Source organism: Thamnophis elegans, chromosome 6 (genome assembly GCF_009769535.1).
Source record: "Thamnophis elegans isolate rThaEle1 chromosome 6, rThaEle1.pri, whole genome shotgun sequence".
NCBI lineage: Eukaryota > Metazoa > Chordata > Lepidosauria > Squamata > Colubridae > Thamnophis > Thamnophis elegans.
The window spans coordinates 63199633-63220029 of NC_045546.1; the positions used below are offsets into that span (position 1 = coordinate 63199633).

General features: G+C 39.3%; 1 protein-coding gene across 1 annotated transcript; it reads right to left on the reverse strand.

The window, feature by feature from the left end:
- Positions 1–1442: 1442 nt before the first annotated feature.
- XK (X-linked Kx blood group) lies at positions 1443–16438 on the reverse strand. Its single transcript, XM_032219209.1, has 3 exons — positions 16194–16438; positions 6462–6724; positions 1443–2272 (listed from the first exon to the last, which is right to left on the reverse strand). The coding sequence occupies exons 1-3, from the start codon at positions 16436–16438 to the stop codon at positions 1443–1445; spliced, it is 1338 nt and encodes a 445-aa protein (XP_032075100.1).
- Positions 16439–20397: the final 3959 nt, after the last annotated feature.

Here is a 20397-nt window from a genome sequence, read left to right on the forward strand (position 1 = left end):
TCCTTGTTCTTACTCCTTCTTCTTCTTGGTGTTCTTTCTCTTCCTTACTTATTTCCTCCTGGTCTTTTCATTTCACAATCTGTCAGTCTTCTTCTTGGCTCATCTGTTCTAATTCCTCCTTGCTGCTATGCTCTTCCTCTGATCCAATGAGTTGGTCATAAAATTCTTGCACCTTATCTAAGGTATCTACTTTAATTTTTTTAATCCTGCCAGGATACCAACATTCTTTCCGGAGTTATCCATCAGAATAGTATATTTCAATTATTCAGCAGAGTTTCCAGAAAGCAATTTTGTTCTTTGTTCTCAGACTCTTCTAGGGATTTGTTTCAATGTTATGATTTCTTTATCCTTATATCACATCGGTTCCTCTTTAGTAATTTTGTAGATAATATCTCGAACTTTCTTCCAGGCAAATCGTATGTGGACTTCCTTTGGCAACCTATGACATCTGCGTAATTCGTGTACACTCTATAGACTTCATCCAACTCATTTAAAATCTCTTGTTTATCCCGTTGAAGGGCTTCAGCTATCGATTCTGCCATTACCATTCCCAGGTCTTCTTCCTTAGTCTTTGTTACATTTTGGAACCTTAGGTAAAATGAAGCCCAGTCCATCTCTAAGTGTATCAATGAATCTTCTAAATTCTTATTCAGCCCTATCATTCTCTGGTCTACCAAATCTATTTTTTTTCTGTTTGTTCTGTTCTTGTTTCAATTACTTTTATTCTTTGATCGTTTTTCTAGATCGCTTCCTGTATCGATCCATTCTCTCATCCAGCTTCTGGATATCACTTTTCACTTCTCCCATCTTTGCTTTTATCTCTCCATGATTGTTGGATATGTTTTCTTGGAGCTTCACCATAGTTCCCACATTTTTAAGTGACTAAAAAGTCCAAGTATACTATGTCCACAGCATTTCTCTGTTCTACTAATTTAGCCACTTTTCAAAGAATGAAATAAGATTTGTTTGGAATGTCCCTGATATAACAAATAGGTCCATGATGTTCTGCTCCTTCCTTTTCTATCTCACTTTTTAATCCTAGAATGTTTCTAGAGTAAATTACTTGGTCAATGCATTATCATATGACATGATCTACTGGGGCAAAGTTTTGATCCTTTGGCATCTGGACATTGCTCAGTGAACTACATAATCCCAATAGTCACAATCTGTAACTAAGAGTGGTTGGCATATCATTATCCACACACTTTCTGCACAATCATACCAAAGTTGCAACAACTTGCTAGGAAAACATGCGTTCTTTCTTAATAAGCACAAGAGCTTTGAAAGAAAATAATTTTGTACAAACTCATTGCGTACGATAAACTTACAAACATTTCCTAAGGTATAATGTTGACACATCCCATTTATTATACCTGTTTTATGACCAAAAGAAGGCCTGAAGTGCTATTTTTGCAGGGTCTTGTGAGACTCAGATACCCACTCTATGCATTAGAAGACACACTCTGCTGAGTGCTTCCATTTTGGGATTCATTTGCCTTATAACTAGGTAGGGCATAATTTTCAATATTCTCTGGGGGTTTTAAGTTCTCCTTTTCTACAGAGTTTCCAAATGTCAGAGGTTTGCAGACATAACAAAAAAACCTGAAGCATATTATCAATCCTTCGTAAATATTTGAAGAAAAAAGCTTCTTGCATGGATGACAGAACTGGTAGAACACAAGCATAAAAAGGACAGCTATGCAATAGCCAATCAGTAGTTGCAAGAACAGCACCGGAGCACATACATATGTGTAGACATCTGTCTTATATGTGTACCACATTATTAAGAGAAAAGCATTCTCAAAGAATCTCAGCAAATAGTACAAAGCCAGCTTACCCCAGTTTGGGGATTTGTCAATTAAATCAGAATCATTAAGCTTCAGCTGCACCGCTGACCAGCAAAACATATTGATGCCAGCATACAGGAAAGTGAGGAGACATAAGACAATGGTGGTGCCTACTTTTCTCAAGGCCTTTTCTATGTTTTCTGGCAGAGTACACTTGCTTTGCCAGAACTGAATCCAAGGATAAAAGAAAAAACCAAAAAAATTCACCAACACCACAGGCAGGATCCAGATCTGAAGAACTGAACTGAAGAGGACAAGGACTATCACCCTTGTTGCAATCTCAAAGCTTCTCCAGAGGAAAATGCAAAGGTAGGCAGCAGGTTTCACACTGATGTCATAATCGTCATACTTGATCTTAATGGCCAGAATATTGCATCGCAGTGCTCCATACACAATTGACAGGAGGGAAAGGATCATGAAGATACCTTGGAAAAGTAAATATGACAAACAATAGGTTTTTTTTAAAAACAAAACTGTCTGAACAACAGGAATGAGACTATATTTGGAAATTAAAAACCATACAGAACACTAACATATTTTTAGTGCTCTGTATGGTTTTTTTCTTATGCAAAGCACTTTCCCAGTCCTCTTATACTTATTCCTAGTGCTGGGAAATATTTTTCCAGAAAAGCTATAAAAATAAGCACAAAAACTTACCTGAAATAATACTAGCAACCATATACTATTTCACTGAATGACTGGCTAATGCACTATACATAAGCACAACTTTCTTAATTATCAACATATTTCTTAACTGAACAGAAAGAATATAGTACACTGTTGCTTATAGGCTGCAACTAACAGTGATGAAAAAAGGACGTTTATGACCAATCCTCACTGGTATAGTTCCCAGATCTTTAAAATAAAGAAAAACTGGGTAAGATCATAAGGACAGTGGCAGTTCCATTTAGCAACCATTTTGCTTAACAACTGAGTTGCTGGTCCTAATTATGGTTGTTAAGTAAGAACAACCTGTACTATTATGCTAAGCCAAAACAAAACACACTGCTTTATGACATACCATAATATGTAAACCCAGTTATGATGTACACAAAGGGAGGTTGAAAAGATCAATCAAGCATTTCACATTTTAGCTCTTTAGGGCTTGAGAAAAACATCATACTTACACCTCAGCAATCCTCCAAACCTCTTTACAAACACCCATGCATTTGAGCTTCAGATCTCAAAGTGTGCAAAGCTGTTCTTAATTGTGAAGTCTTCCCCCCCCCCCCCGTCAGTCAGCTGTTCTTTGGGCTCCTTAATACAATCATGATTATTATCTACCAGCAGTGGGATTGAGTATGTCTGCAGGGTAAAGTGGCTGCCTATTCCCACTGCCCATCAACGGTTACTTAGGCTCTTTTTGAAGATGGATTTTATACTCCTTTCCAAGAGCCTTGCATAGTGTTTGAAAATAGCCATATAACAGCTGGCTGGTTGGAGGATTATTCATGGGTCCTTTACGTACAGCCTTTTTTTTTGGGGGGGGGAGCTGTTATAAAACAGAACATAGAATAACAAAGTTGGAAGGGACCTTGGGGGTCTTCTAGTCCAACCCCCTCCTCGAGCAGAGGACCCATTTTACCATACCATTTTAGACAAATGGCTGTCCACTCTCTTCTACTTCTTCTGTTATATTTATATAGATATTGTTCAGATACAGTATATCACTATGTTATAAGATTATCCACGAGAGGATAACTCTAAATAATGTGATTTATTTGGCTTCAGTTTAGTGAGTTCTGGGAATACAGACATTATGATTATAAAGAACAGTTTATTGTTTATTGTGTGAAATAAATCTAACCAAATGTTCCCCCCCCCTCCCCCAGTAAACCATGTTCAAACAAATGGTCACTTGATGCAAATATAGACAATGTATCCCCTATGGGTCATATTACTTGCAACTCTCTTTGATGGAGGTACCTTTGATAGATACAATGCGCTCAGTTGGTAATCTCAGGTTTAAAAAAAATTACTTTGAAAAGAATTTAAAATTGTAGCCTAATCTAATATATGAGATTGCAGCCATTTTGTCAGCCTCTACTTTGCTACTTGCTTTCGGCTGCCATAGAAACGGGGAGGGGGAGCATGGTATTTGGGATGGGAATAATTGGTACAGGAGTGATACTTAAAAAGGGAGTTTTGTTCTCACCATCTTCTGCGCATGATGATGGCTGATGTTTGGAGTTGGTCAAGGCCAATCGTACTGCATACCAACCTGATGATGCTTCTTGGAGATGCACCCACATGACACCTAAGGGATTTGCAGATTGGGCAATGGGATGGGGGTTGTTTGGGGGAGGGGGTTGGGCAAATGTTTGATATTTATGATTTCATGCGTTTCTGCCTCAGACCTTGCTTTACTTTGCTGCTATCTTTTCATAACCAGTAAAAATACTCTTAATTCTACAAATGGAGTTGTGGTTTCTTTCTTGGTTGCTGAAGGAGGCACGCCTGACAATAAGCAAGGTCTCAGTTCACACTCATCCCAGAGCTAACACCTTCTGAGGGGAGTGTAATAAAAGCAAAACCTTCAAAGAAATGTCCAACCTGGGCAGCAACCAGGACGACATGGGGGCTTCCGGATCCTCATGTCCCTTGGAGACGGAGCGGATGACGGAACTGAATTTGGAAGAAAGATCCATCTGCCCCAGGTGGTCGTTGGGAGTGGGACAGAAGTATGATCTTGAGGAAATTCCAGCTGGAATTACAACAACCCGATGTCGGTGACCGGCAGCTACCTGGCAGGAAGCTGAAGAAGAGAATCTCATGATGTCCCACGCTATGAAACTCTTCCAGGAGGCTTGGGAGAAACGTCATTTTCCTGAGAGCAGGTCTGGAAGAGAAGCTGATTTCCCTGATCAAGAGAGACCTGCAGAGGACCTGTCTCACTCAGGGGGGATCCTGGGGGCAGACAGTGGAGCTGATCAGGATGGGAGAGCCCCAGCAACAGCAGCAGCAACTGCAAGAGCCCTTCCAAGGGGGGGGAGGGCCCCCCGCAGACGCCAGATGGCAAAAGTTCCTCCTCTTGGCGTGAAATTTGGAGGTGACCCAAAGGAGCTAGGATTTTTCCTGGTACAGGTCTGGAATTTCATGCAACAGTTTGGAGAGGATCTCCCCAATGAGGAAGCCAAGGTAAGAGTTGTTACCATGGTGTTAGAGAACAAAGCGGCAACCTGGATGGTTGTTCTGCATAACAATGACTCCCCCCTTCTGAGGAACTATAATAGGTTTATGGTTGTCTGAGAAAACGCTTTGATGACCCGCTCACCGAGCGAAAGGCCAGAACCAGTGGCTGAATACATCCAAGAGTTTCGTGAACTGTCGGTGTATATGTGGGGTGGGGGAGAGGGTCAGAGGAGGCTTTGATGGGCAGTTTTATGGATGGCTATATACCAGAACGGTGTTAATGGGGGGGGGGGGCGGGCCTCAACCTACAAGTCTGGTACAAATTGGCAGCAGATGTGGAGATCAACCTAGCCAGGGATAAACACCAGGAAGTGAGAAAGGTAAAAATCCCCTTCCCCCAGAGGAGCTCCGAGGGGAGGAAAAAGTTGGTCTGCAAGCAAGCCACAGTCTACTGCTTGTTTCCGCTGCAGGAAGGAGGGGCACTGGGCAGTGAACTGCCGCTCAAAAATTGGCCCAAAGCCCCCTGCCGCTGGAGAGAGGAAGCCAGACAAACAACCTGGGAAACGAAAGGACACTGCCATGAAAGGAGTGGATCCTGTTGAAGATTTCCCTCCCATCCAAGGGGAAGAAGAACTCTTCCTTTCTCTTGGGGGAAAGTGAAACCGACTCTGATGACGACCATCTGGTAAGTCCCTGATCGGGCCCCATGACCATTCCAGTAGAACTTAAAGTGCCCTCTACTGGAGCCCAAGCGAAAATGCTGGCCCTTTTAGACTCTGGATGCATGCGTTGCATAATTAGCCCAGAAGTGGTGGAGAAAATGGGCTTAAGACTGAGAACTTTGAAAGTGCCCATTGCCTTTTGCCAATGGGCTCCTGTCCATTTTGTGACTGAACCAGTAGATATGTGGATGGGGGATCACCAAGAAACCTTAAGTTTCATCATTGCACCTGGGATAGGTCGGCCCTTCATACTAGGACTACTCTGGCTACGGAAATGGAACCCATACATGAACTGGAGGAAAGGGTGGTTGCGCATCCGTTCCGCTAAAACCCCAGAGGGCAAGGGGAGGGTCTCCCACATAGCCAATGCTGAACCTAACCTAGTGGCTGCAGCGCAGGAGAAAATTGAGGGGGAAGAGAAAGTCCCTAAAGAATACTGGGACCTTAAGGACCTTTTCAGTGAAAAAGCTTCTGATAAATTGCCCCCCCACACACACACACTTTATTTTAGTATGTAATATTTATTTTAAAAGCATTGACACCTACAACATCGGTAAATATTATGACACCAACTGCCTGAAAATGTTGCTGACAACATATGTCAAGTTAGTCATGCCACCACAATAACCGCTTTTAACCATTTTTCTGAACCTTTCTAAAAAGAGAAAAATAGAAGGTTTAGACATTATTTGTCTATAATTTCCCTTCTCAAAGCATTTACTGAAACATAAATAGAGAAAAAAAACACAGTTGTACATACTTCTAGCTGTTGTGATCTCTTGTTGCAGCACACAGATGTAAAGCTGAAGTGTTAGCTGAGGTGCCGATCCTAGGAAAGCTTGAATCACTGATGCTCGGCTAAATGCAGATCTGTGTGTAAACAGCTTCCCCTCTGCCTGGCCTACTTCTTTCTCAACTTCTTCTGAATGTCCATCTTTTGGCATCTGTCTTTTCTTAGTAATACTGACATAAGGCTCTTCCACTCTACCTGCATGAAAGTAAATATAAAAAACTTCCACGCACCTGGAAGGAACAAACCAGAGAAACCATCACAGCTATCTATTTCTATCCACATATTTTAAAAGTCTAATGGATTGCATGTACATTTATACCCCACTGTCACTACCTAAGATAATCTGTATACACACCAATCAGCTAACTCACATTTAAGATTATTAAAATTATGGATCATATAACAAAGCAAAGTATTTTATATGAACATCCAGAATATTCTAAACACCCCCATGGAAACAGATTATTTAGAGAAAATCTTTCTCTTGATATGTTACTATTTGGTTACATGCTAATATGATCCATATTTAGCATTACTGAATTTACATAGCCCAATGCCAGAGGTGGGATTCAGCTGGTTTGGACCTCTTTGGGTAAACCGGTAGCTCCGACGATCAGGTGAGACTGGTTGAAGCAGTCACCAGGGGTCAACACTGACTCAAAGACAGCCAAAAAGCTTAAACCCATACTACATGTATTTCAATGTACTATGTATGATTTATTTACTAAATAAATAACTCGAAAAATTAGAATATCATGCAAAAGTTCATTTATTTCAGTAATGCAACTTAAAAGGTGAAACTAATATATAAGATTCATTACATGCAAAGCAAGATAGTTCAAGCCGTGATTTGTCATAATTGTGATGATTATGGCTCATGAAAACCCCAAATCCACCATCTCAGAAAATTAGAATATTACATGCAATCATAAGGTGACCAGATGTCCCGATTTATAACAATTTGTCCCGTGTCCCGGGGCGTTTTTAAAAAGTCCCAATTTTCTGGCTTCATGTTGAAAGCCCATTGGATTTGCTTAAGAAATCCTAACCGGGGCAAGACAAAAGTCACTCTGTCTAATCCCTCTCTCTGTCTCAGTACTTTCATTGAAGATGAAATGTTAAAGCAAGAAAACGGACACCACCACCCCGCCCATTTTACTTACTTTTATAAGAAAAGATGACCCAGTACCATAGAGCTCAAGGAAATAGTTTGGCTAGAGAAGTAGCGAGTGTTCCTTCCTGGATTTCCCAGAAGGGAGGGGCACGGAGGTTGGAGGTCGGCTCGTGTGGGAAAAATGGTGACTAATTTCACCATTTTAATTTGCTCAGTTCTTTGTATTAACATCTACATCATTCTGGATTGACTTGGAGTGCCTGCCTGCTGGTAAGTGAGCTGGGTTTTTTTCTTTTATTTTTTTAATGTATTTTAAAATAATATTTTATTTATTGTGCATAGGATTTTTTAAAATAGTTTTATTCTGTGTGGATTCTTTTTTTAAATTGTCTTAAGACTATCCAAAATAAATTTAAGTGAAACCATTTTTAAAAATTCTATGCACAATACTTTGAAATATATTGTGCATAGAATTTTTTAAAATAATTTTACTTCAATTTATTCTGTGTGGAATAGTTTGAAATGTTTTACTTCAATTTATTCTGTGTGGATTCTTTTTTTAAATTGTCTTAGACTATTTAAAAAAAGATTCTATCCAAAATACAAAATATCAGCTGCAGTTATTCACTTAAGAACTGTGGCAAGAAAGGTGGTATAGTGACCAAAGTTACAATGGCATTGAAAAAAATGACTGATGACCATTTTTCACACTTAGCTACAATTTTCACACTTAGCGACCATTGCAGCATCCTCATGGTCATGCGATCAAAATTTTGATGTTTGGCCACAGATTCATATTTATGATGGTTTCAGTGTCCTGGGGTCATGTGACCTTTTAATAAAGTCAAATGGGGAAACCAGATTCACTTATGTTACTAACTTATCAGCTGCAGTTATTCACTTAAGAATTGTGGCAAGAAAGGTGGTATAGTGACCAAAGTTACAATGGCATTGAAAAAAGTGACTGATGACCATTTTTCACACTTAGCGACCATTTTCACACTTAGCGACCATTGCAGCATCCTCATGGTCACGTGATCAAAATTTTGATGTTTGGCAACAGTTAAATTGTAGTTATGTTGAAATTAAAAAAATATGACAATACTATTTTTGCGTTGTATGAAAATTTTTGTTGCTCCGTATAAGATTTTTAATCAAGCCCCCCCCCTCCCTGGTCAAAGGTGTCCCTCTTTACCAATCTGAAAATCTGGTCACCTTATGCAATCAACAAAATAAGGATTGTGCATAGAACAATATCAGACTTCTGAAAAGTATAAGCATGCATATGTACTTAGTACTAGGTTTGGGCCCCTTTTGCAGCAATTACTGCCTCAATGCGGCGTGGCATGGAAGCTATCAGCCTGTGGCATTGCTGAGGTGTTATGGAAGACCAGGATGCTTCAATAGCAGCCTTCAGCTCTTCTGCATTGTTCGGTCTCTTGTCACTCATCTTTCTCTTGACAATGCCCCATAGATTCTCTATGGGGTTCAAGTCAGGTGAGTTTGCTGGCCAATCAAGCACAGTAATCCCATAGTCATTGAACCAGGTTTTGGTGCTTTTGGCAGTGTGGGCAGCTGGAAAATGAAGTCAGCATCCCCATAAAGCTCATCTGCAGAAGGAAGCATGAAGTGCTCCAAAATCTCCTGGTAGACGCCTGCATTGACCCTGGTCTTAATGAAACACAGTGGTTCAAAGTCCTGTTGCTCAATGGTCCAAAGTCCTCTTTTCTGAGGAGAGCAACTTTTGCCAAAAGCACCAAAAACTGGTTCAATGACCATGGGATTACTGTGCTTGATTGGCCTCTCCATTCTTCCTCCATACTCTGGGTCCTTGATTTCCAAATGAGATGCAAAAGTTGCTCTCATCAGAAAGGAGGACTTTGGACCACTGTGCTTCATTAAGACCAGGGTCAATGCCTGGTCTTAATGAGAATCTATGGGGCATTGTCAAGAGAAAGATGAGTGACAAGAGACCGAACAATGCAGAAGAGCTGAAGGCCGCTATTGAAGCATCCTGGTCTTCCATAACACCTCAGCAATGCCACAGGCTGAGAGCTTCCATGCCACGCCACATTGAGGCAGTAATTGCTGCAAAAGGGACCCAAACCAAGTACTAAGTACATATGCATGCTTATACTTTTCAGAAGTCCGATATTATTCTATGTACAATCTTAACTTTAACTTAACTTTTAATAAATTTATATGCCGCCCAATCCCATAGGACTCCGGGCAGCTTACAGAAACAAGTTAAAATAAGGAGTTAAAATAAGAAACAATTTAAAAAGAAACAATTTAAAAACAATGCACCATACACTCAATCTGGGTGGGGCTGGACCTCATTCATGAAGTCAATCCTTGTTTTGTTGATTGCATGTAATATTCTAATTTTCTGATTTGGGTTTTTATGAGCTGTATGCCATAATCATTACAATTATGACAAATCATGGCTTGCACTATCTTGCTTTGCATTTAATGAGTCTTATCTCATATATTAGTTTCACCTTTTAAGTTGCATTACTGAAATAAATGAACTTTTGCACGATATTCTAATTTTTCGAGTTTCATCTTTATATTGCCATCCAACTCACTGATGGTGATGCCAGGCAGGTTAAAGGAATAACCCCCCCCCCACACACACAAAACCCAATAACTCCCTCGCTCCTGGTGCCAACATTCAAACAGCTCACCACCCAATGGGCTCCATATTAGCCTGGATCATCAGACTCACTTGCAAAACTATGATTTTAGGCCCTTTGAAAGAATATGAAAATGGATGCTAGTGTTACGACTGTAGGGATGATGTTCCACAGATAGGGAGCCACCACATAAAAGGCCTAAGTGGACCTTCTTGATTTAAGGGACCCGTATCGTACTCTGCCAGTGGAAGGTCACTGATTTGGTGGGCTGGATAGATATAATTGGGAAACATAGTCTTTCAAATAAGCTGGCCTCAAGCTATGTAGGGCTTTAAATGTGATAACCAGCACCTTGAATTGGACCCAGAAGTAAATCAAGAACCAACAAGTAAATCAATTTGAATGGACCCAGAAGTAAATCAACGAGTTTCACAAGAAAGGTGATGTGTATTAATCAAGACTTGCACAAAACCATGCAACTGCTACATTTTAAACTAATATAATGCAAACACAAGCAATAGAAAATAATCCAACCAGTGCCTTAAATTTTAAAAGAGCAGATTTTAACAAACTCAGAGACATCCTATGAAAGATTTCATGGATGAAAATCCTAAAGGGAAAAACAATTCAAGAAGAATGGGGAAACTCTAAAAAATGCTATCATAAAAGCCCAGTCCAGCGCAATACCACTCAAAAACAAGAAATTCAAGAAGAAACTATCATGGCTGCAAAAAGATATCTCTCACAAACTTAAAGACAAAAAGAACAAGCATAGAAAACAGAAAGAGGGACACATAACTAAGGCTGATTACCAGCAGATAACCAGAACATGCAAAGACAAAGTCAGGACAGCAAAGGCTCAAAATGAACTAAGGCTTGCTACAAAAGTCAAAGATAATTTTTAAAAAGTTTCTTGAGATTCGACTGGAAGCTCTCCAGCTCGACAGATGTGGGGTGTGTGAACTCTTAAGAGCTTCACATGAACCCTGTCTGACAAACCTGTTCCAAGATCCTTTTTGGATCAGAACCCCACTTGGAGTGGGAGTGAAAAAGGGATAGCATCTCATCAGACCCAGAGGGAGGTAACAAGTCTCCTGCAAGTCAGAGATTTGCCCTTTGAATTGGAGTAGCTGCGGCAGCTTGGCTGCACAGAAGCTGGCTTCCAGCCAAAGCACTGAACAGGAGCATACAGGAGATGAGATGAAAGACTGGTAAGAAGATTCATTTAACCCACAGTCATAAATCAAAACTTGGAAAAGGCAAAGAATCTTGGAGGGTACAAATAATATTAATAGACAGATCTGGATTTTGGCAAAAGGAAAGAAAGAAAAGGAAAATGGAGGGTTGAAACACCCCCCCCCCAAAAGCTATTTGTTTGAAATAATTTGGACAGAAAGGGAGAAAGCGGAGAAGTGACAAACCCACTCAAATATAAACCTTAAATTTGGTTTTGGATTTGAAATAGAAACCAAACATTCTGAGGGATTTCATCTGAGCTTCTTCCAACTAATATATCTTAAGCAACTCCAATTAGGGAGAAAAATCAAGAAAAAAGCACTATATCTTAAGCAACTCCAATTAGGGAGAAAAAATCAAGAAAAAAGCACTACCTTCTCACTGACAACTGATAACCTAATCTTGATTGTGCAGAAAGTTTTAATTAACCAACTGCCATAAATCAGAATTTGGAAAAGCAGGAGGCAAAGAGATCAAGATGGCTTCAGCTTCTCTTCCATTTTTTTACATAAATTGAATTAGCTAAATTTAAGGTGGACCAGAACCTCAAAATAAGATCTGCATAACTAACTGCAATTTTGGAACTGGACATTTAAGGAAGAACAAAAGACCAAGATGGCTCCCGTCACTCTTCCCCATAGCAGTTGAAGTAGATAAATTTAAGGTGGACCAGAATTCTAAAAGAAGAGCTGTATAACTAATTGTAACTTTGGAACTGGGCATTATGGAAAGCTGGGAATTTGAAGAACTATGTGAAATCATAAAAAATATTCATAAACCATTAAAATATTAAAATTAAGCCTAAATAGAATTCTGAACACAGAGAATCAGGGATTTAAAGAAAAGGAGAAAGAAGAATGGGAGAAAGATAACGAAGGGTGGAAATAAAATAAAATAAAAATAAAAAGCAGACAAAAAACTCCATTGGACTTGGCAGTGGTATACGGAAAATGGCAAAGGGGGGATGTGTCCCAACAAAAGGGAATAAAAAGCAGACAAAAGATGTTTCGGAGGTTGACAGTGGCATAAGGAAAATTGAAATAGGAGATTATGCCCCAACAAAGAGAAATATAAAAGACGGTGGAGTGGGGAAAATTGAAGAGGGTGGATGTGTCAAAACAAAGAAAGGGAGAAGGCAGAAACAGAGAAGTGGGACAAAAGACTTACTAGGAAAAAAAATCAACTAGAAATTGTTATATGGGAAAATATAAAGTTAAGATAAGGGGTTTATTCCTAAATATGACAACAAAAGGGAATTGCTAACTGATTGAATATGATAGTGGAAAGATAATTAAATAAAGGTCAAAAGACATGGAATATGGATAAATATGAAACTGATATGGGGAAATTGTAAAGCAGAGGTTTGTGATTCACTTTTTTACATGATAATTAAACTAAGTTGCTAATTGATTGAATATGACAATAGAAGGACAATTAAGCTTGGGCTAAAATATTTGAAACATGGATATATACAGAACCTTTAAGATGATGAATAAAGTGAGATGTGTATCATTTGTTATTCTATATAGTAGACTATAGGAATTGTAATGAATATTGAACAGCAAGGATTGCTATTTATAGACAATTAAGGATAATCTAATCCAAGATATGGAAAAATGAAGAGGGAACATGAAATATACTTACAATGGGAAACTATCGAGATTTAAAGACAGAATCACAAATTGGGGACGTGTAAGGTTGCATAATTATATAAATATAATGATGAGAATATCTGGGAATTGTAACCATCTTGGCCAAAAATAGGTGGGGTGGTGGTTTAAAAGCACAATGACTATATATGTATATCTTTTTGTTCTCTTTTTTTTTAAAGGAGGAAGATATATGTCAAATTAAATATGTATACTGAAAAGGAATTATAAATACCATCAACATAAAATGGAGCTTGCTCAGAAGCTGAAATACACCAACTAAATGAGATGAAGAGTTTGAAGTAGAGGAGAGGGGTAAGGAAGAAGAGAGTGATAGTAGAGAGGGCAGCAGGGGAAGAGTAGGAGAGAAAGCAGGAGTGGAAAGGGAAGAGGAGAAGGAGAGAGGAGGGGGAAGTAGAGAAGAAGAGAAAGATGACAGAGGGAAGAAAGGAGGTAGGGAGGGGGAGGAGAGAGGGAGAAGAAAGTGATGGATGAGGTACAAATATATTGTATGGAGAGCAGAAGAGCCAATAATTGTTTTGGGGAGTTGATGGCAAGGTGAATTGATGTAAACATTTAATAATACAAATTGATGTTGGCTATGTAATAGTATACATGTGATTATATGCTATGAAAATGGAAAAATAAAAAACTTAATATGAAAAAAAAAGTTTCTTCCAACATATTAATAACAAGAAAAAATTCAAGGAAACAGTAGGTTCACTAAAGAGAGAAGATGGCAAGGAGTAACTGGCAGCAGGGAGAAAGCAGAGCTGATTAACTCATTATTTGCATCAATCTTCACGCAAAAAGAAATTGTAGCCCAATGTACCAAAAAAGCTACTGTAAAAGACAAACTAGAAATAAAAACTAAAATAAGCAAGAAAATGGTAAGATAACACCTATCTGACGATATATATAAATCACCAGGACCTGACAGTTTATACATCCCAGAATTCTGAAAGAGCTGGCAGATGTTATCTCAGAACCACTGTACCAAAACTTTCAAAAATCCTTGGGGCACGGGAAGTATCTGAGGATTGGAAAGGGATGGTATGGTTCCTATCTTCAAGAAAAAGGGGGGAAACAGACCCAGGAAAACTACAGACCAATCAGTCTAACCTGGGAAGATGTGAACAACGAAGCAAATAAAGTTTTAACTAGTAGCCAGCATGGGTTTGTTAAAAACAGATCATGCTAAACAAATCCTATTTCATTTTTTGATAAAGTCACTAAATTAATAGACCAACAAAATGCTGTGAACATAGTATAGATTTCAGTAAGGCATTTGACAAATCTACTTCTTGGTAAACTAGAAAAATGTGGAATAGACAACATCACCACCAGATGGATTGTAGCCAGCTGGCAAATTGTACTCAACAAGTAGTCCTTAATGGTACTACATCCACATGGAAAGAAGTAAGCAGTGGGATACCACAAGGCTCCATCTTAGGTCCAGTACTCTTCAATATCTTTATAAATGACTTAGATGAGGGAATAGAAGAGAAAAATCATCAAATTTGCAGATGATACTAAACTGGCAGGAACAGTCAACACCCCAGAAGACAAACTCAGGATCCAAAAAGATCTTGACAAACTTGAACAATGGGCTCTATCCAACAAAATGAATTTTAATGTGGAAAAAAGCAAAGCTTTACATTTAGGTAGGAAAAAATCAAAGGTATAATACAGATGAGGAGAGACCTGGCTCAAAAACAGTAACGGTGAGAGGGACCTTGGAGTCCTAGTGAATGATCATTTGAATATGAGCCAGTAATGTGCAGCAGAAGCCAAAAAAGATAATACAATCCTGGGTTGTATAAACAGAGGCATAAAATCAAGATCAGGTGAAGTATTAGTGCTGCTTTACAAAACCCTAGTAAGACCACACCTGGAATACTGCAACCAATTTTGATCACCATACTACAAAAAAGGTGTTGATACTTTGGAAAAAGTTCAGAAAAAAGCAACTAAGATGATTAAAGGTCTGGAGACTAAACCTTATGAAGAATGGCTGCAGATTTTGGGTCTGGTTAGTCTAAAGAAAAGAAGAAGTAGGGTTGACATGATAGCAGTATTTCAGGGGCTGCCACAAAGAGGAGGGGGTCAAATTATTCTCCAAAGCACCAGAGGGCAGGATAAGAAATAATAGTTGGAAACTGATTAAAGAGAGAAGCAACTTGGAATTAAAGAGAAACTTCCTAAGAACAATTAACCAGTGGAACAGCTTGCTTTCAGAAATCATGGGCGCTCCATCACTGGAGACTTTTAAGAGAAACTGGACAGTCACTTGTCTGAGGTTGTATAGGTTCTCCTGCTTGAGCAGGGGGCTGGACTAGAAGACATCCAAGGTCCCTTCCACTCTATTCTATTTCTATATTTATATTTTATATATGCAGAGTATATTTATATACTACAGACCATATTGGTGCCAGCGAGGATTAAAATTCTTGATTCTTTTAAAAATCATAATATCCTGATACACAGATTATAATTTTGAATTTTAATATTTTGCATTGTGAGTTAAAGGCCCAGGGCTCCCTAGCCAATCATGCATTCCATGAAGTGTTGTCATGGCTGGTACCATTCAGGACCAAGCATTGCATACAAGAAACAATGATTAGCTAAAAGTTAAATCATTTTTCTCTTTATTAATCCCATTGCCAGAGAGACTTGAAACTGCCAACATGAAAAACACTAATATCGACTTTTAGCTCATTCAAAGGAAATATTTATTAACACACCATATGAAGCTGATTTTTAACGATTTTTAAAATATTCTCAGATAACTAAAAGTAGAATAGGCTTTTCAGGTGTATGAAAAATCAAGCTCTTCATTTACTGTAGGAGTCGGATCACCTACTTCCCTATAGCAATGGATTCATCCCGAATCATACAGCCAGGACCCCCTAACCGGTTGTAACCGGTTGTGCAGTGAGTGACGGCTTACTGCCATGGGTTGCTGACATTCGGGAACAAGGGCACCGCATTCATCTTAAAGAGACCTCAGGAGAAGAGCCCAGCCTTCGCATTCCTCCTCCGTTGGAGCCACCGTCCCACCCACCTGACAATGGGTCCCAGCTGCAGAATGTGAAGCAGCAATACGAGCGGCCTGTCCCGGCTGAGGTCGCGGTGGATGAAAACGAGGCTGAACTGGACCAGGATGCAAGGCAAGAGAGCGAAGAGGAGCGTCAGCGACTGCCAAATGCGGTCTCCCGCCGAGCGGTAGGTGCTGCTTAGGTACAAGGCGATCGCCGTTTCGGCCACGAAGAGGAACAGCGAGACGAGTACGGAGCCCGGGAATTTCATCGCTCCTTTTTTGTGGCCTGCCCGCCGGAATGCCAATCGGCGGCTCAGAGGGCTGCAAGGGAAGGCGGATGCCATGGCAGAGAGACCCACAGCGGAAGCCTCCTGATGCCCATCTCCGTCTTCTGCAGCGGCGCTTCAGTTTCTTGGGCGAAGAGTAGCGACGGGCGCTTGCAATGCATGGCCGCTAGGAGTCAGGACTGAGCTGGCCGCAGCACTCGCCGAGAGCGACGGGCATCTGAGTTCGGCTTTTTGGCCTAGGGGATGAACAAAAGAACCCCTCTGATCAGAGCTCGACTCGTCTCTTTGGAATTTGGAAACAGTGAAATCTGTCTACATTGGATACAAAGATGCAGGTATCCTGTATTTTGCCACATGCTGGAGTTTGCCCCTACCTCAAATCAAGTCCAGATATACCCCATGTTAATTTGTACAGGCAAAGGAAGAGGTGGCTTTAAAGCAGCCGTAAAGTGAGATTTGGACATTAAGTGTGAAACCTACTGAGTCAGGCTAGACAGCCTCTTAGAACCCCTTTACTTCTATATTAGAAGTCACATAGACAAGAGTTGGAATTTGCAATAGACAGGGACAGTTAGAAGTTACTTAAAGGAAGTGTCCCCATTCACTAACCACAGGATGTTCTCGCCAACGTCCCTATGTCCTAACTTGTATTAAGTCCAAACCACAAAGTTCAATTAAAATTCGTTAATAACACGTAAGCCATATCTGAAACAAAAGGAGAAGTAAGACCTTCATCTTCTTATAAGGTTTTCTCCTCAAGGTAACCACTTAGAAATGTGTTAAGAATTTCCGTGTTGCAATGCTTTTGGGAATGTATAAGAATGTGTGCTTTGATAATTAAGGTTGTTCAGAACTTGCAATGCTAAGCCGTGGGCTAGCTTTCTGAACCTGGCTGCCAAATAAACTTTTCCTGTATCCTGAGAAGTCTAACACCTGTCATTTTCTGCAACAGCTTGAATGGTGAAGCCTTTTGATTTTATTCTGAATGTTACTCTCCTTCTCAAACAGCAGTCACTAATAAAGCCTCATCCAACCACATATTCCAAAATGTCTAGGTACCTATTACAAATTAGGATACCCAGATATCAGGAGAGGATGCTTTTAGAAAGGCTGTGTAGATTCTCAATGGGCAAAATTCACCCAGTGACAATTGGCTCCAGTTTCATGGTGGTAAAAGTCTACAACTTTGTACTGAGATTGGGTTGGCCACTCAGCATTCATATGAATTGTGTTAAGAAAGAGTGGCAATTCCCCTTGACATGAGAAACCAGGGAATATATACCTCTGATATTACTCTCTGCAGAATTGGGTAGCCAAGTCCATGTGCTATTTCCCAGTTCTAGATCTAGTAGAAAAGTTGCCTTTATCAGTCTGAGAAAAGTTGATGCCCATAGAAAACAAGTACTCTTCGTAACATGGAAGAGATCAGGAGTGGGTGAAAATGGATGCTTAGAATGGTGTTCCATTCCAAAAGCTTTCCTTCAGGCTACTTTTCAAGATGGATTTAAGTGCTCTTTTGAAAGTGGCTGGGAAATTCTAGGAGTTGAAATCTACATATCTTAAAAGTTGAAAAGGTTGAGAAACACTGTGCTAGATCATATCTATGGCAAAAATTGCAAAGATGAAAAACACTTCAAAATAAGTAGCTAAATATAACTTTTCAGTAATTAAAAACTATTTCAAATCTGTATATAGGATAACATGAATATAATGGAATAATTTAATAAATAAGTGGAATAACTCTTCACAGTGTGGGACAGGGGTGTGAAATATTTCCAGCAGTTACCAGAATGATAGAAAAAAGGTGTACAGCTTAGATAGACTAAAATTAAAGAAGACACTGTGGTAGTTTGGTAAAAGCAGGCACATGGGCCTCAAGGAAAACAAGTATATGTATTTTATATAAATAACATCAATTGGTGGAGGAATTTTGTTATTCTAAACCACTATTTTGATTACCATTTTAAAAAGCTTTTAAAAAGCATCCTATTCTCTTATATACTTTTCTAGTTTACAATGGAAAGTAATACATTTTGAAATAAAGTGTGGCTCAGTGTATAAGACAAAACAGGGTGTTTTTATGACACTAGATTAAATAAATCATAGTTTAGCACATTTTAGGATTGTAGGTGATAAATGAGAGTTTAAGATTCCACAGTGCTAAAAAAGCAAGTGAATTCTGGTCCATTATTTTTTATCATACATCAGTGAATAAATATTTTATTAGTACTGTAAATGTAACATGTGTGCTCTCTAACAATACAGAATAAAAAAAATAATTATTTTTAATGCTGCTCTTTTACATTAAGTTAATTTTAAGATCTTCCCAATTAGTATATACAATTATTGTATATAACAATTGAGATCTATAATATATTGTTAGATATAATACTTAGGGATATTACTACATTATAAAATATTTTTGAAGAGATTGTTGTCCCCAATTCGGGTCTGAGCCTGGTGCCGAAGCCAATGATGGACGCCAGACATGAAGTGCAGGTTTTCTGATTGCTTTTTATTGGAGTACCCCAAGAAAAAACGGGTTCCTGGTCCAAAGGCCAAGAACCAAGAACAAAGGTTTAAGTAAGTTTTATACATTTTCACTAAAGAAGGAGGAGGGACAAGGTGAGTTAGCAAGAAATATAATCTAATAAATACTTTAGTAACAATTCTACAATTTGTTCTATTGGTCTCTAGCTGTCCCTATTCCTAAGCCTTAGCTAATGAATGCCCCAAAAGTTATCTAATACACATTTCATTTGCTGCAGGCCATTCCTAAGTTTTAGCTGAGGTCTGCCAGTTGTCTAGCTACCCATAATTGCTACAAACTTGCATATTTCCTGTTGATAAGCATTCTTTGTTCTTGCCAGACATACCCCACAATTAGAGTCTTCCTGATTTACTTTCAAGTGTGTGCCATGACCTTGCTTTAGCAGCCAGCCCATCATTCCCCCCACTTTGAATCTGAAAATGGTCTAATTTTCCAAGATTCACCCAACATCAATATGTGTGTAGTGAGAGACCCCGTAGTTTGCTTACAGATGGAAAGGCAAAACAGAAGGCATTTTAATGCATAAGAGGTGATTAAGAGAACAATAACTGTGCCTGCCAGGGTCATTATTAGGTTCTTAACCAGTAGAAATCAGGCAACCATTCTGTCAGTCAATGCCACCAGTCTTTCCATTCGTCCAGGGGTGTGGGTGTGTGGCACCTATCTTTGTGATGTGTGTAGTTCAGCTGTAGAATTCCTCCAATTTGTCCAGAATACGCACACAGCATTGTTGTCCAAGTAGTGAACATACACATCCTTATATCATGTCATATCTAGAGCCATCCTATTCTGAACTGTCATTGTTCAAATGGCTTCTTGTTCTTTTGATGCAGCAATAAAAACTCCCCAGTCTCATTATCTAGGATTTCCTCCACTGCTTGTATATGATACAGAGCATTATTGAGGGACCAGAGCCCATGGAACAAAGTAAAGGGTTGGTAGTTCTTCAGGTACTTTCTGGATTGTTCAAGGTCCCTATGGTTTCTAATCTTTCTTTCAGGTAATGTAGGTATAATATAGGTGGATGGGAAGAGCACAGCTACATAGCAAATAATATGGTCTCATCCTGACAGTTGTTAAGTCTATTTGTCTTAATATCTTAGCCTTCACACATACACACCCCAATCAGCTAGTGATAATAATTGGGCAACTTTCTGGGTTTCCTTATAAGAAAGGGAATCGAAAAATTACCCCTTTCACATTCTGGGAATAGGGAGCCAACACACACAAGCATTTACACAGCAGCATACTTACACATTTATCCTCCATTCAAACTGCTTGCATAAAAAATCCACATACAAATATTTCCTTTCATACTTTCTCCAGGCAAACCAATCATTATTATCATTATTTTAGGGAGCTTTCACAAGCTAATAAGCTCCATTTTTCC

Excerpts from the sequence above, each read along its gene's own strand:
- XK (XM_032219209.1), bottom strand. The coding sequence starts at position 16,438 with ATGAAATTCCCGGGCTCCGTACTCGTCTCGCTGTTCCTCTTCGTGGCC. Across the intron at positions 6,725-16,193 it reads CAGCTGGGACCCATTGTCAG|GTGCGTGGAAGTTTTTTATA; the intron begins GTGGGTGGGACG and ends TGTTCCTTCCAG. Across the intron at positions 2,273-6,461 it reads AGAGATCACAACAGCTAGAA|GTATCTTCATGATCCTTTCC; the intron begins GTATGTACAACT and ends TACTTTTCCAAG.